Consider the following 17621-nt stretch of genomic DNA (forward strand, 5'->3'; position numbering starts at 1 on the left):
TTTTCCGGTGGTGGGAAAGTGAACGCCGCCAGGATCGGGGCGGCGCATCCCGAGGCAGGCGGGCTCCCGGAGGAAGAGGGAAGGCAGGCGGCTGGGGAGGGCCTGGCTTGGGAAGCCGGCGGAGCGGCAGCTGCAGAAGCGGCAGCGCAGAGAGGGATGGTGCCCGGAGGCGCCGAGAAGGAGGCGCAGTCCGTCCCGCAGGGTTAGTGAATGAGGCTGTCCGCCCGGGCCGGCCGGGGACTGTGCGGTGCGGGTCCCAGCATGAGTTCGGGTCCCGCCTGTGAACCCCGCATCAAGCGACCCCGCTGGGGCGCCTCTGAACCTTCGCCGGCCGCCTCCGACGCCCGGAGCTCCCCCGGCGGGCAGAGGCGCGTCCTCGATCCCAAGGACGCTCCGGTGCAGTTCAGGGTCCCACCCTCCTCGCCAGGCTGCGCCCCGGGGTGGGCGGGGCCGCACCGAGGCTGCACCACCTCGCTTGGTACGTGGGGAAATAAAGACCTTTGCCCTTCGCTCCGGCCCAAACCTCCTCTCGGTCTGTGTGAGGACCCAGGGACTCCAGTCACCCTTTCTGGTCTGGTGTGCACCGCTCAGGTCCCCTTACTGAGCCACGAAGGCCACTAGTGGGGAACTGGGGCTACATTTTTCCTGTTGTGGTGTGAGAAACGCTGATGGTCAGTCACAGGGCGGGAAATGACAGGACACTCCACCTGTTTGCTTTACTCGGGTTTGACTTGAGTCGTTAAGGAGGTATAATTCTGTATGTGAGACTTCAACCTCTAGATTGAAAGAAACTACTGCACAACTTCCCTAAATTCAGATTCTGCCTCAGTGGGTTCAGAGCTGTTATTAATAGTTTTAGCCTTGCTGTACTTCACTCTGGCGTGCTGGGTTGAATTAGAGTCATTTGACCTCTGTCTTCAGGCCCTAAAATTTGTCGTGAGGGAGTTACAGAAGTCAACATAATAAAGGGTAATGGGTGTTTTGATAGATGGTAGGAATCCCTAATCCAATCTGGGATCAAAGACAATCTCACAGAAGATAAGATACTTAATCTGAAGACTGAAGAAAGAGGAAGGAAGCATTCCCAGCATGCTGCTGATGTCTACTGTCAAGGGAGAGTGAGTAGTGAGATATGAGACTGAGAGCTAGGCAAAGACTTGCAGGGTTTTGCACTTTATAAGTACAGGGCAGAGAGAGGCTGATAAAAGGATTTTTGGTAAGGGAGTAGCTTGATCATGTATAATCTTTTTGGGGCTTGGGATAAAGTTCCTTGTCCTTGGTGTGTGGAAAATGAATGGATTGAAAGAGCAGAAATGAAAAAGAAAAAAAAAAAAAAAAGAGCAGAAATGCAGGCCAAGAGTCATTAAAAGTTAATCTGGGTGGGAGATAAGATGGTTTTATACTTAGCTGTGGGCAGTAGGGAGGGCAGAAGTGGTTCCATTTAGGAGAGAATGCGGTGTGTGGGTTTGCACTGATAACTATATCTGTGCTATAATGAAGGTTTGGAAGTTTTTCGCATAAACATGATAATTGATGCTGTGGAAGTTCAATCACATAAAGCTAGCAGAGGAAATAAAGGTGACCTAGGACAGAAACTTTAGGAAACTGCCATTTAGAGTAGACTGAAGAGAAGCAGCAGAGAAGTTAGGGGGAAGCCTGGCCTTTGTGTCATGTAGGGAAGATAGCATTTCAAAAAGGTCAGGCAGTCCTCTGGTGAGCGGTGTACACTTCTCTCAGGATTTAGAGGCAGTGGGGAGCAGACCTAACTAAGTTCTGAAGGATAAGCAGAATTTGCTGCATAAATCAAAGAGAGAACAAATTATATAGGCCGAGAGAACAGCATGTGCGGAAGGTGATAGGACTGGAGCGCAGAATAACATTGGTGTTAGGTGACCTGGGAAAGAGGGGCAAAGCTTATCATGGAAAAACAAGTGCCATTTCAACGCATTTGGACTTTGTTCTCTGGTTAATGGGGAGCCACTATGAAGCTCTTAAGAAGGGCGTTATCATTGATTAATATTCTAGAGAAGATTGCTTAGGCTGTGGCCTTTGGAATTTTCTAACTGTAAACTACAGTTTCAGTTTCATCTAGCTCACAGAGTAAGAAATGCATGTAACCTGGTAAATATGCTATATTTATAACAAGTTTTTCATGAAATAACTAGAGGCCTGTTGCATGAAATTCATGCACTCGGGGGGAGGGTATCCTTCAGCCCCGATGGCTAGATAGTGCAGGCTAGGCCGAGAGACTCCACTAGTGCACAATCGGGGCCAGGGAGGGATTCGGGAGGTTGGCCAGCTGGGGAGGGACCACAGGAGGCCTCCAGGGAGTGTCCAGCCTATCTCACTCAGTCCCTGATGGGCTGGACCCCAGTAGCAAGCTAACCCACCAGTTGGAGCATCTGCCCCCTGGTGGTCAGTGCATGTCATAGTGAACGGTTGAGTGGCCTTAGCATATCATTAGCATATCACACTTTGATTGGTTGAATGGCCGACTGGACACAGCATATTAGGCTTTTATTATTTAGGATACTTATCATTACTATGTATGATGCATTTTTATGTTGTCTGAATTATTTCATTAAAAATGTTGGTCATTTGTAGTGTATAAAACATAGAAGATTAAGAAACAGGAGATCAGTTGCAAGAAATAAATGCAGTTGCAGTTGTTCAGTTGTTACAGAAAACCGGAGAAGAACCAAGCAATAGAGAGATGTATTTACATTTATTACGTGTGGGCCCAGAGGAAAATTTCTCTCAAACTCTGGGCCCCAACATGGAGGAATTTCCCCTATTTATATGTTTTTACCTTCTTTGTCTCCCAAATATGGGGTGTTCCCAGCCCCCTTTGCAAGTTCTTAAAGAGCCCCAATGTGCTGGGGCCTTGAGGCCTCAACCAAAGGCTTGGCCTGGTGCCAGCACTGATAACTTCATCCGGGGAAGGTTTAACGGCCTTTCCGAAGTGGGAGTCGTCTTATTTTCCTTATTATTTAAGCAAGTAAGGAAACGTTTACAGAAGCCAAATAGCAGGGTTAAAATTTCAAACAGCAGTTTTTATATAAGATGGATGCTTCACAATAAATGATGTACCTATGTGATGTTCTAAAGTTGGTGCTGTTTTGAAGATGGAGGGGAAAGGATGGCTTTAAAATTTTTGGATATAGATTTCAGAGGATTTGGTGAAGGAGAGTGTAGGGGAGAGGGAACTGAGAGTGACCTCTAGGAATTGTATCTGACTTACATGAGAAGCTAATATGTGGTCCCATTCATTTTATCCTATATAAAGGTGAATATGCAAATCAACTGACTGGTTGTTTTGATGTGCACTGACCACCAGGGGGCAGATGCTCAATTCAGGAGCTGCCCCTTGGTTGGTCAGGGGGTTCCCATAGGGGGAGCACCTCTCAGCCAGAGCCAGGCTCACAGCTGGCGAGTGCAGCGGTGGTGGTGGGAGCCTCTCCCGCCTCCGTCAGTTGGACATCCCCCCCGAGGACTCCCCAAGTGGGAGAGGGCACAGGCCGGCAGAGGGACCCCCCTCCTCACCCCCAGTGCTTGAATTACATGCACCTCCTTCCTCTACTTTACAGAGGAAAGTGGTAGGGGCAGGCAGTCCTCACTCGTTGGATTTTCTGATTTTCTGCAGAAGATGAACCAAATTAATACTTGGGCTGTACTTTATGTGTGTAAATGTTTTCAGTGTTAACTCCAGTTAACAAAATATTCAAAGTCTAAATCTATCAAAAACTGTTGTTTCAAATTTTGGAATTTTTTATGAACTTGGTATTTAGAATTTTTATGTATAGTTATCCTAGGAGAAGTAGGCAGGATAAGGAAGTGGGTATTTCTTCAGTGTCTTTAAATTTTGTGTTATTTATTTCCCTGGGCATATTTTTTTATATTGATTAAGATTTGTATATTTACCTACAGTCAGGATCTAGCATGCCATTCATATTCTGACAGGGCATGATTTGTCCGGTTGTGCTGCTGTGGGAGCTCCCTTTTTCTGCCTGTTGTAACTACCTAGAGTTTCTCCCCCTCCACAGATGGTGCGAGTGTAGGCAGTGGTTGGGGAATGGGGGCCTGGATTCTTTCCGCCAGAGCTGTCAAAAGCATCTTCAGACCTCTTTCCTCATCTCAGAAACTCCCCCACTGCCCATTGCTCTTGGTCTCACTGCATCCTTCCTCCCCATACCTTACGTTGCTGCTGCAGGAGGAAAGAGACTTTTTGTGGAGACGGGGTGTTCCTTTGATATGGAGGTGAATTTGACAGATTTGTGTCTTTTGCCTGTATGTGTAGCACCTAATTGAATTATTTGCTCATTGAAACATGCTGATTACTGAATGATGTTACTGATGAGATTATGTGTAAATAGTGTGAAGTCAGAATAAAGTTGGATAACTACTAATTTCAGTGACAAAAGAGATAGGGTGGAAGTGTTGGAAGAGAGTACATTTTCAGCTCTGTGAGGCTGGACACTTAATATTTTCTCTCATTCATCTACATAAGCCTTGGAAGTAGGTATTGTTAAGCACATTTTATAGGTGAGAAATAGAAACTCAGAGAAATGATGTATTATATTTCTAAGAGACTGAACATAGTAAGGTCTTTTTTGACTCCATATCTTGTGTCTTTCTCATCACCTATTGCCTCTCTTTCTATTTGCTGTGATTACTTCAAGTTAAAAGGCAGGAATTCCCTGGGAAGCATCATTTAATGCTTACTTCAGGAATAAGAGGGGTAAAACGGAAATAGTCCTGTGATGTGTCTCAAAAGATACCCTTGGCAGCCAGCAGTAGTGGTATTGGGAAGAGAAGTAGGCAGCCATTCCTCTGGGGCCCTCAGGAGTTGGGAATGTTTTATTAGCAGGAAGTGTCAGTCCCTCACTACTGCTTCTCCTCCTTTATCCTGTCCTCAGGTTTCAGGAATGATCACAGGAGCCTGAACCTGGAGAGGGAAGCCAGGCTCAGCCAGAGCTTCAGGAGAGAGCTCCCTTCTCTGCCTGTTGTAGCTGTCTAGAGTTCCCTCCCCACCCCAGCGATGGTGCAGGTGGTTGAAGAGCCCTGCCCTTCAACTGCACTCGAACACTTTTAGTCTTTTATGAAATAATGTAGGCAGTATTTCATTACTGTTTCATTGTGGTACTGTTTCATGTGTATTATAGGTACCTAGTCATTGAATACCATATAATCCTTACATTTATGGAAAAAGGTGTTTTAAATTCTACACTGATTCAGAAAGTGATTTTGTTTTGGGGGAACTCATTTCTGGTTTGTAACTTGAGGACTTTCTATACTTGCCGTATTTAATATAATGAAATTAATAGAGAAGGTGGAACTGTAGGAAATGTCTCAAAATCAAGAGGTTCATCTCTTATTCCTTTCTGACTAAAACTAATTTTTTTCCTCAAGCCTGATTTGCTGTATTTAATTAAAACACCAAAAGTAGTGGTATTTTTTAAAAAAATATATATTTTATTGACTTTTCACAGAGAGGAAGAGAGAGGGATAGATAGTTAGAAACATCGATGAGAGAGAATCATCGATCAGCTGCCTCTTGCACACCCCTTACTGGAAATGTGTCCGCAACCAAGGTACATGCCCTTGCCCGGAATTGAACCCGGAACCTTTCAGTCCGCAGGCCGACGCTCTATCCACTGAGCCAAACCAGTCCCGGCAAAAGTAGTGGTATTTAACATGAAATACTAAACATAAATTGTAATTACTTTTTTTTGAAAGAAACTATTTCTTTCAAAAAGCTAAAGAGTTTTACTAGATAGACTGTTGGTATTTTGTGGAAGGTACAGATTATGTGGCAATCATAGTGATAAATAAGCTGTTGATTTTCATATATTTGGGACAGCATCTCTTTTGCTCATGTTGTATTTGAGTGCCAGAAGTATCAATAGATGAAAATGAGTGTATGATTTAATATGCCTAGATTCATTGCAGTTTAGACCAGTAGTTGAGACTGTCAAGATTTTGGTTTTTTTTATACTAAAATATTATATACATTTAATCTACATAAAGGACATTAACTTTTGAAAGCGTGTTTGTTTCTAATGCTTATATAAGTTGTGGCTTGCATTTATTTATGTTGCATTTTTCTCTACTTTTGCTACTGTCTGCTGGTCTTTTCTATCTAGTTATCTCATTGGCAGTTCAAATTTAGTATGTTCAGAAATGATCTAATTATATTTCCCCCTAAATCCAGACCCACCTCCATTTCTATTTAATGCTCTCCCATCTTTTAAGTCTGTCAAGCTTAAAACTTAGTGTCACCCTTGATTTCTATGATTATGAAGTCTGTAATGACTCACTTCTCAACTTTTCCCCTCTATTCTCACAAGGATCGGTTCTGGTCCTTGGCAATAGTTCTCCAGACTAGTTGATCATCAAAATCACTTTTTGAAAAAAATACAGATTCTAGCTCCCCTCATACCTCCATCATACAGACTCTGATTCAGTATGTGTGATGTGGCTCTGGGACCCACTTATTAGCAGCCTCCCAGTGATTCGGATGGGTTTGGGATCCACGGACCTAGATCAATAGTTTTCTTGCTGGTTTCTACCAATGAGGTTTCTTCTTGCCCCTTCAGGTTTGCTCTCTAGGCTACATGTCTCTTGCATTACTGGGACTTATTTGTTTTGCATTCTGGAATTAAAGCTCTGAATGTGACTTTCGGCACTTTTTTTGTAATCCCAGGAGAGATACTATTCATTTGCATGTTTACAGGTAAGGAATCTGAGACACAGAGAAAGGACCCTTCGCAAAGTCACATAGGAATCCAATGGGAGAACCAGGATTTGAATCCAGATGGTCTGATTCTAGAGCCTATACTCTCATTCATTAGGCCATACCAACTCTTTTAGAGATTGGTTGATTTCTATTCTATGACAAAGGTGTTTATATTTATGTTCCTGTATTATTTCCTAATGCTTGAGTGTGAAAGGAGTGATTGATCTTTTGAACCCACAGAACATAGCATAGTGCATTACATGTATATATGCTGTTATAAGTATTTTCTCTTTGAAGGTTTGTATTCATATACATTAAAGTTTTGGGTGTTTTTTTTTTGTTTGTTTTTTTTTTAACAGTTTTCAAACAGAAGACTATTACCAGTTGGATGGACACTAAAGGAATCAAGACAGCTGAATCAGAAAGGTATAGAACATATGTTTATAGAGAAATGAATGGCATGTTATATGGGTGTTTTATCTTCATGCTATTTTCTCTCCTTGTTTAGTTTTTTAAATTCACGTCTATTCATTCTTTCAGTTTATAAATTAAAAAGTTTTTAGAGTCTCTTATATACTTTAGATTGTTCTTATACTTGAGATACAGAAGTGAAGTAGAAATAATTCTATCTTTAAGATACTTGTAATGGTGACAACAGATACAGGAACACATGATTACAGTAAGTCTTCACTTATGTTTCAATAGGTTTCACATCTTTAAGTGAAATGGCATACAATGAAACCAGTTTTGCTATAGGCTTAATGATATAAACAAGAATTAAGTTCCTATTGCATCTTATTAACATTATAACAAGATTATATTGAATGAAACAACGTTATTCAAGGACTTGCTATATTACTTAGTGTGATAAATGCCACAGTAAAGGTATAAGCAAGGTACAGTGGTAGTAAGAATGTAAAACAAACTATCAACTTTAGAGTTAGGAAAGACTGCACAGGAAGTGACGTTTATCGCTTTGTCCTGGGAGGTGTTTATTAGGCACATAGTTGGGGAAAGGGCATTATAGGCATATGTGCAAAGATGTGGAGTCATGAAAGGATGCTATATGCTTAGGTAATCACAAGTAGTTTAATTATTGCTATGATTTTGGACTGTGGTTGGGTAAGTGGTTTCTTTGCATCATAAGTTCTTTCTATTATAATGTAAGTTCTGCTTTGTCATTAGTTCTTTCTATTTTCTTATAGTTTGCATAGTAAAGAAAACAACAATACAAGAGTAGAATCCATGATGAGTTCTATACAAAAAGATAACTTTTATCAACATAACATGGAAAAATTAGAAAATGTTTCTCAGCTAAGTATTGATAAATCACCAGTTGAAAACAGTACACAGTATTTGAACCAGCAGCAGACTGCAGCTATGTGTCAGTGGCATAATGAAGGGAAACACCCTGAGCAACTTCTGGAAGGTGAACCTCCAACAGTAACTCTGGTATCAGAACAGTTCAGTAATGCTAACGTTGATCAGTCACCTCAAAATGATGATTACAGTGACACATATTGTGAGGAAAGTAGAGACAATCAACAGTTTTTTATACCTGTAAAGCTTGCAAATGCAAAGCAGACTATAGAAGATGAGCAGGCCAGAGAAGCCAGAAGTCTTCAGAGGTGCGGAAAGTCTTGCCACCTTGTGGAAGATTGTGCAGGTTGTCAACAGGGAGAGAGAGATGTAGTGCCAGAGAGTCCCTTGTCAGACATTGGTTCAGAGGATGTCAGTACTGGACTGAAAAACGCCAACAAATTGAGTAGGCAGGAAAGTAACCTAGGGAATTCTCCTCCATTTGAGAAAGAGAGTGAACTCGAGTCACCAATGGATGTAGATAATTCCAAAAATAGTTGTCAGGACTCGGAAGCAGATGAAGAAACGAGTCCAGGATTTGATGAACAAGAAGATAGCAGTTCCACCCAAAGAGCAAATAAACCTTCAAAGTTCCAAGCCAAAGAAGCTGACTCTGAATTGAAGAAACAGTCATCCGCTAAGGGAGGTGACATTCGATTACATTTCCAGTTTGAAGGAGAGAGTTGTGCTGGAATGAATGATTTAAGTGCCAGACTACCTGGAAGCACTTCTAGCGTGAATGTAGAATGCAGAAATTCCAAGCAACATGGGAAAAAGGGTTCTAAAATCACAGATCATTTCATGAGAATGCCCAAAGCAGAGGACAAAAGGTAATTTTTTCCATCAGGAGTATCTCCAATAGTGTAATGCATTTTGTAATTTTTAAGGGGGGTTTAGCAAAGATACAATTTACACTGAAGCAGAGAAATAGTTGTGTTTCTTGCTATCTGTTTATGCTAAATTTGAACTTAGACTCCAAATTTAAATTCTAAAAAGGCCAGAAACAGAAAAGAAGATGTAAACAAATATTGTTAATCAGTTTTTTAGCTTAATAAACTTCCTTCTGAAGTTAATGTGAATTATCAAGACATAAAAATATTTTATTGATAGCAGCTACTGTTTATTTAGCTGTTCCCTAGGCCATTGTAAAATGCAGTTTCTCTAATGCTCTGATAGGCATGCAGGTGATATTGTACTCACTTAAAAAATGAGAAAACTGAGATTTGGGTTAGAGAATTCACTGAAATTATGTAATTTGTGGGTTTTAACACTGAGTTTTAAATCCCAGGCTAATTACAAAAAAATATATTGAAAGTTACATTTTTGCAAATATTCCTTATAGAATCTTAAAGCCCACTCTATTTATTTCTGTGATTTATTTTTCCTATCAAAGTTCACTTCATGGAAGATTCCTGGCAGTGTCCATATTCTTACATGGTCCTTTCTTCAGAAAGTGATTTATTTGTGTTTGGAAATTTCTTGTACAAACTATTGCAAACTGAACTCTTGGGTTTTACTATAAGCTTTATAAGTTGTTTTTTTTTTCTTTTTCTTAATTACCAAGGAGAAAGACAAACTTGGCACATTTAAAACAATAACAGTCTAGGTAAGATTTGTATTGTGTAACCAAGTGAATTTAAATAGTAAGTAGTTTGTGACTGAATACATTTGTTTTGACCTTAGAAAAGAACAATGTGAAATCAAACATCAAAGGACAGACAGGAGGATCCCTAAATACGTTCCGCCTCACCTTTCTCCAGATAAGAAATGGCTTGGGACCCCCATTGAGGAGATGCGAAGAATGCCTAAGTGTGGGACCCAACTGCCTCTCCTGCGACCATCTGCCAGTCACACAGTAACTGTCCGGGTAGGTTATTACCACTCACCTATAGAGAGAGAAGACTCTAAGTCTTCATCTTGTGATACGTATTCATGTGTAAAACGTGTCATTTAAGTCCTCTGTCTCCTTGTTTATTTTTTTGTCTGAAAGATCTAGCCAGTGAGATTTTAAAGTCCCCTACTAAGACTCTCTCCCTTAAAGTCCCTTAAAGTCCATCAAGAGTTTTTTATATATTTGGGTGCTCAAGTATTGGGTGTATATATGTGTACAAGGGTTATATTTTCTTGTTGAATCATTCTCTTTAGCATTATGTAGTGGCCTTTTTTGTCTCTTGTTATGGTCTTTGTTTTGAAGTCTGTTTTGTGCCCTTGACTGGGAATCGAACCTGTCATCCTTTGGTACTAGGGCTGACGCTCTAACCACTTAACAACACTGGCCAGGGCAAAACTTTTGTGTTTTAAAATATCTCCTTCCTTGTCCTAACTGGTTTGGCTCAGTGGATAGAGTATCGCCTGTGGACTGAAAAGTCCCAGGTCAAGGGCATGTACACATCCCCAATAAGAGGTGTGCAGGAGGCAGCTGATTGATGTTCTCTCTAATCAGTGTTTCTAACTCTCTATCCTTCTCCCTTCCTCTCTGTAAAAAATCAATAAAATATATTTTTTTAAAAATCTCCTTCCTCAAACATTTACTGAATGCTTATTATAATTAACATATGTGTATTTACATACTAGAGGCCCAATGCACGAATTCATGCATGGGTTGGGGTCTGGCCAGCTCCCCGATTGGGGTGATTGGGTGGGTTGACCTGGGGGAGGGTCCACGAATGGTTGGCCGGCCTGCCTTGCCCCCTGGTCGAACTCCTGGTTGAGGGGACAATTTGCATATTAGCCTTTTATTATATAGGATATGTGTGTACATTATACATATAAAAATACATGCTTTATTCTTCAGTAAATATTCAGAATACAAAGTTAAGATGATTATTATTATTCTCAAGAAGATTGGAGTCTAGCGGGGGAAGGAAAAAACAGTGTGCTTTACTATGATAATGAACTAATAAAACAAGAGGGAGTAAACAAAATACCGTTTAAAAGTTTTTGAAGACTGCCGAAACTGGTTTGGCTCAGTGGTAGAGCGTCGGTCTGCGGACTGAAAGGTCCCAGGTTCGATTCCGGTCAAGGGCATGTACGTTGGTTGCGGACACATCCCCAGTAGGGGGTGTGCAAGAGGCAGCTGGTCGGTGTTTCTCATCGACGTTTCTATCGATAGCTCTCTATCTCTCTCCCTTTCTCTCTGTAAAAAATCAATAAAACATATTTAAAAGTTTTTGAAGACTTCTTAGAAGAAATGAAAAGTGGGTTGAGTGTTAAAGGTCAGAATAAATGTTTAACCAGATAGTTTTTGGATAAGACAAGATGTTAAAAATTGGGAATATCATTTGGATCAGAGTATAGGCAGAGAGGAGTCATCATAAGATTAGAAGCCTGAAGCCTGGCTGATGTGGCTCAGCAGTTGATCATCTATCTATGAACCAGGAGGGAACCAGGAGGTCACACTTTGATTCTCGGTCAGGGCACATGCCTGGGTTACAGGCTGGATCCCCAGTAGGAGGTGTGCAGGAGGCAGCCAATCAGTGATTCTCTCTCATTATGATGCTCTCCCTCTCTTCCTCTCTGAAATCAATAAAACTGTATTCAATTAATAAAAAAAAGAGACCTGGGAATAGTTGAGAAAGATAATGTCATTCTCAAATGAGCATGAAATGTGAAAGAAGGATGAATGTTCTGGGAACAGTTGGAGTGAGAGAAAGTGACAGAAGGCTGTTGGCAGAAATTCAGGCAAGGAATAATGAGGATTAGAGGCCTAGATGGGACGGAGATAGATGGATAGATGTCCAGCTGATTAAATGAGGTAAAGAGTAGAAACTGCTAAGCAGCTTAAGAAGGTTTCTTCCCCAGGAACTAGTCTGTATTTTATAACATTTGCTTTGGCTGCTTTATTTGACTTCTTTTGTGGATGATATACCTAGTTTTATACACTTACAGTTTTGTTGTTATTCTCTCTTTCAGGTAGATCTTTTGCGGGCAGGAGAAGTTCCTAAACCTTTTCCAACACATTTTAAAGATTTGTGGGACAATAAGCATGTAAAGATGCCTTGTTCAGAACAAAACTTGTACCCTGTGGAAGATGAGGTAAAAACAAAGCTGATATTCCTTTAGTCTTTGGTAGTTTAATACATTCTTGCTTGACTCTTGCTTCTATGTGATACAAAATAACTTAGAGTAGTTGTCTTACTTGTTTTTTTTTTCCTCCAAGAATGGTGAGCGAACTGCAGGGAGCAGGTGGGAGCTCATTCAGACTGCACTTCTCAACAAGTTCACACGGCCCCAAAACCTGAAGGTAGTTCTTTTCGCTGTTCTTGCCTCTTACATGCAGTTCATAGAGATGGCCCCTGTGCCTCCTCCCTCAAAGACAGTTTTTTGTTTTTTATGTACTCAGGTAACAGCATTATTTATATGCAAGGTGCCTTCCTCCTGAGGAACTCTTATTTAGAGACATTCTTGGTTTCTATTCCAAAGCTAAGAAATGAGTAGAAATATTAAGAGTTGTAAATTACTTGCCTGGAGCCACACAGAGTAATTTGGAGAACCAGGAATTGGAACTTTGTTTCTTGATTCCCCATCCAATTTCCTTCCTTTCAAGCTTCTCTTTTATTTTATTTTAGAATTGTCGTGTTTCTGAAATGTCTTCAAAAGTAAATGAGGAAAGAATTATGACTTCAGCAGTATTTGCCCAAAGGGAAGCTGAGTTTCCTAATGATTAAAGTATTCATTAAGCATTCTGTTTTTTTATTGCTTTTAATTTAGCTTCTAGCAGTTTAAAAATTTATTAATCTAATATTTCAGCAATAATTTATTTTTAAAAATATTTCATTTAAGACTGTAGGGGCATTCACTAGATCGCTTTTCTAATAGCTACTGGTAAAATGTGGGTGAGTATATGTTTATTTGTAAACGTTGAAGTTTTATAATTATAAACAGTAAGATATTTCTATACTTCCATGAAAATGGGTTTCTTTTTTTGGGGGTATTTCATTTTCTTTGAGAGACTTAATTTATTGTGACAGTTTCTCAGGTTTTATACTGTTTTCCTTTTATACTTACAAGTTGTTCTTAAGTTTTCTCTATCTTTCTATAACTCCTGTGAGTATTTTTTTTTATACGTTGTGCCATAATGTATTTTGAAAATTTTATTTCTTAAGGACAGTGGTTTTCAATTTTGTAATGCACTCCTTTTAAATGGAAGAATTTCTCCAGGTCTACCAGAGTTTACTTATTTTTAGTATAATGTTACATATGTACAAACAAAAAACCAGATATAAATTCCTTACACAGGTAGTGTGGAGCTATGTCAATTTGATTTTTCCATTTGAAGTATTTTAAAAATCAGTTTTGTTCATTTCATAGTAACAATTTGTAGTCAGTATTTCCTTCTTGTACAAAAGATTTTTGTTTTTTAGTAACACATTACAGCTTTATTAGATTTCCCCCATTTTATTGGCTATTTGGGCTCAACTAAGGCCTTAGTAACCTAAACTTTATCTTCAAGGTGTCACAGTACATAACATGAAATCTGATTAGTGGCACAAGATTAGTCAACCTGTCAACACAAGCAGTCATCATCATCACAGATGCAGCAGCTTCCTGCTTTATAATGATTCTATCACCCATGTAAAGTTATTGCTGCTATTGTGCAAGTTTTTATTCAAGAAAAGTTTCCTAGACCAGGACTAATTAGTGACAGATACCAGCTGATGCCATTTTGCAGATTAAGCCAAAACTCTGCCTTATATTTAGAATAAGAAAGGTAGCAAGTTTATGAAAAATTATTTTTTCTTTTGGGTCCCTAATCCTACACTGCCACACATATTCTCTCCTCAGTGCGTCCCATTATTCAATCACCTAACATCCCACGGATACTCTCCAAGTAAGAGTGGTATAATATTTAGGATTTTGTTCAGTGCAGGGAAGAGGGTAGATCAGTGTTCGGCAGACTCATTAGTCAACAGAACCAAATATCAACAGTATAAGGATTGGAATTTCTTTTGAGAGCCGAAAACTGACTTCTGCGCATGGGGCACTAAGTTTCAATCGCACTGTATGTGCGCCCCCGCATGTGGTGTTTTGTGGAAGAGCCACACTGAAGGGGCCAAAGAGCCGTGGCTCGTGAGCCGCATTTTGCCGACCACTGGGGTAGATGATGGGTGAATGGACAATATGACAAAAGGGGGCAAAAAGGAAACCTGAAACCTTCTCATTTAATAAAATGTTCTTCATGACATGTCTCAGGGTATAAAGAGTTTGGTGTAAAGAAGTTTACTCTGATGATTAAAGACTTGTGTGACCGAGTAAGGCAGTTTCTTGAACTATCCGCACCCCCTAACTTCCCTAAAAATCTGTGGGACAACCAGGGAGGAAGCATATACCTTCCTTTCCAAGTGGGGACCATGTGACTCCTCCCAGAAGGTAATTTTACCTTCTGGCTCCTGGAGCAGCAGCCTCCCTCAGCCATTTGCAGTTGGCTTTGAAATCTGTCTGGCTTCTGAGTCCTTTTGTTATTATTAATCCTTACCTGAGGATATTTTTCATTGATTTTGATTTTGATTTTTTAAAATATATTTTTTGTTCTTTTACAGAGAGGAAGGGAGAGGGATAGAGAGTCAGAAACATGGATGAGTGAGAAACATTGATCAGCTGCCTCCTGCACACCTCCTGCTGGGGATGTGCCCACAACCAAGTCATGCCTTGACTGGAATTGAACCTGGGACCTTTCAGTCCGCAGGCTGCTGCTCTATCCACTGAGCCAAACTGCTTAGGATTTTTCATTGATTTTTAGAGAGAGTGGAAGGGAGGAGGAGAGACAGCGAGAAACATTGATGTGAGAAGAACAATTGATTGGTTTCCTCCTGCATATGCCCCTGACCGGGGTCGGAATCGAACCCGGGACCCTACAGTCTGCAGGCCGATGCTCTATCCAGTGTGCCAAACCTGCTAGGGCAGGTTTCTGAGTCTTGGTCTCTGAAGAGTATTTTAGTACACTTCTACTTCATTAAGGGTCATTGGAGTCTACCGTTTGATAACAGCAATTGGTCTCCATTTAATGTCCTCCTTACTGATTACAGCATCTTGGCAGGTGTTCACTGCATCCGTCACATTCTTATAGGACTTAGGAGCCTCTTCCATAACCAGTTTGGGTGAGGCAACACGATTTGCAATTCCATATCTGTCAATTTGTCTAAGACATTCTGGAAATCTAAATCATGTCAGGATTTTGCTGGGGACAGTGCACAGCCCGCTCCATGACAGGTTGTTCCAAAGGTCTCGGTCATGCCCTGTTCAGTGCCAATAAGAACATAACTGTGGGTTCCCATGGTGCCACCGAGCACTGGTTATCCAGTGAGTTGATAATCAATAGCAGAGAGGGGATGGTGAGGAAGGAAAGCTCAGGAGGGTCGCTTTATGTGAACTAACAGGGTCCATTGTTTTCCGTTCACCGCATGCTATTTGATTTTGGTGATATTGTGAGAGACATCATAGATCACATGTAGGTCTAAGTCATCAGCGGTTTACTGAAGACCTTAGCAAAAGCCTGACAGGTTAAAGGCCTAGTTTCCTGCCGCTGCCATTCCTTTCAGGTAGTCCTGACCTTCTGGAGAAACTATTTGATTGTATGCCAACAGATGATCATTGACTATAAACTTATCCCTCTTCCTGGCTTTTCCCATTGCAATCAGGGCATCTGGGGCTACTGGGTGACCCACGCCTCTGCTTTCACTGTGGATCATCTCACACACCCATCCACATGGTCAATGCCCATCTTCATAGCAGCATACTCATTGAAAATCTCATCTACAGCCTGGATTTCTGCATAGTGGGTACCTGTTCCTGGGGTCACCAACTTAGGAAGCCCTATATTTTTAGCTCTTGCAGAGACTTTATTGAGGTCAGCTTGTAGCATTCTCACAGTGCTCCTTGTCTTCAGCTCAGGCATACTCTTCTCTTAGTGATCAGTCCATACCCACCTCCAAGGCCTCATCCAAGTCTTTAGCATCCATTGGGATGATACCTTTGGACCCCACCCTATGGAATTTTGTCACACATAGTTTGTGCAAGTTGCTCCTTCACAGGTGGGACTTCACTTTCATCTACATTGGTTCTTAGCAAGTGGACACTGCAGTTAATGTAAAATCCGAAGTCACCTGGGGCACCACTGCTTCAGGGTCATTCATATCTAAGGCTGCCATAGTCACATTAGCAAATCCATAACCTGCGACAGGCATTTTCTTAATCCCTCTTTATTTTGCTTTTTTGTATTTTTTTGTTTGTTTGTTTGTTACTCCTCACCTGAGGATATTTTTCCCATTGATTTTTAGAGAGAGTAGAAGGGAGGGAGGAAAGGGGAGGAAGAAAGAGGGGGGTGGGAGGAAAGAGAAAGAGAGAGAGAAAGAAAGTGGGAGAGGGGGAGAGAGGAAGGGAGAGAGAAACATTGATGTGAAAGAAACACATCAATTAGTTGCCTCCTGCATGCACCCTACCAGGGAAGGGTATGTAACCTGCAACCAAGGTTTGTGCCCTTGATTGGGAATCAAACCCCAGATCATTCGGTGTATAGGTGTACAAGCCAACACTAACCACTAAGCAACACTAGTCCAAGCTTTATTGATTTTTTTCTAAGAACTGCAGCTGATCATTAGAGTTGTTAGCGACTCCTGGCACCCTTTTAAAGAGAGTGGCAATGCTGTCCCATTGCCTAAAGTGCCACCTTCTGCACATACGTACGTTTTGTAACCACTGATAGAAACTTAAAAAAATACTGTATAAAGAAAAAGTTCTCATTTTGTATTGCTACTTTTCTTACTAAACACGGTGAGTGTCAATAGATGCAAAGATTGGATTTGTATGCAGAACATTAACTTGCAAACACCAGGTGTACCGATTACTAAAGTGAAATTTTTTCAATAGATGGAGTTACACATATGTTGATACATATGCGATTTGATATGTATCCTGTTTTGTTGTATTGACAGCAAGCTTTAAAACTTCATATGTCAAATTTGCTGAAGGTGTTAACATCATAGATATTTTTATGCTTAAAAATGTAGAATTTTGTGCCAAAAAAAGAGTATTTGAGGGAAGTTTTAATTCATTATTTTGAAGAAAACGTTATTGTATACTTAGGGAAGCTTATGGTGAACATGCTCCATCTCAAGATACTTGTGAATGCTACTTTAATGCTTTAAAAGTGATGATTTTGAAAAAATCAATAAAATATGTAAAAATAAAAAATAAATTAATTAAAAAAATATATATATATATAAAATAAAAAAATAAAAAAAACCAGTGACCGGTCGCTATGATGTCCACTGTGGACAGCAAACTGTCAGATCAAGGGATGGAGCCAGCGGCCAATCTCCCGTAGCCCCTCTCTCTGGCAAGCCCACTCCTGATTGGGCCCTGAACAAGGTGGGCCAATGCCCCACCATACCCATCTCCTGACAGGCCCGGCTGGACCCCATCCATGCCTGAATTCCTGTACTGGACCTCTAGTAGTAATAATAATAAACTGGGATGATTGTTTAATATTAAAAAAAAAAAGGGATGATTTCAATGTGAAAGACAAAGG

General features: G+C 40.7%; 1 protein-coding gene across 4 annotated transcripts in view; it reads left to right on the forward strand.

The window, feature by feature from the left end:
- Positions 1-14: 14 nt before the first annotated feature.
- Positions 15-17621, forward strand: part of PARG (poly(ADP-ribose) glycohydrolase) — a 144269-nt gene continuing 126662 nt past the window's right edge. The window contains exons 1-6 of one of the 4 annotated variants that reach the window (XM_036461280.2): positions 15-478; positions 7096-7162; positions 7942-8925; positions 9779-9962; positions 12008-12130; positions 12255-12338. In XM_036461280.2, the coding sequence (XP_036317173.1) occupies positions 211-478; positions 7096-7162; positions 7942-8925; positions 9779-9962; positions 12008-12130; positions 12255-12338 (1710 nt within the window). In that variant the 5' untranslated portion in view covers positions 15-210. Of the gene's footprint in view, positions 479-7095; positions 7163-7921; positions 8926-9778; positions 9963-12007; positions 12131-12254; positions 12339-17621 lie in introns of those variants that run through there. The other 3 variants (XM_036461278.2, XM_036461279.2, XM_036461281.2) reach the window with 3 other exon arrangements.

The sequence above is a fragment of the Pipistrellus kuhlii genome, unplaced genomic scaffold (genome assembly GCF_014108245.1).
Source record: "Pipistrellus kuhlii isolate mPipKuh1 unplaced genomic scaffold, mPipKuh1.p scaffold_m20_p_35, whole genome shotgun sequence".
Taxonomy (NCBI): Eukaryota; Metazoa; Chordata; class Mammalia; order Chiroptera; family Vespertilionidae; genus Pipistrellus; species Pipistrellus kuhlii.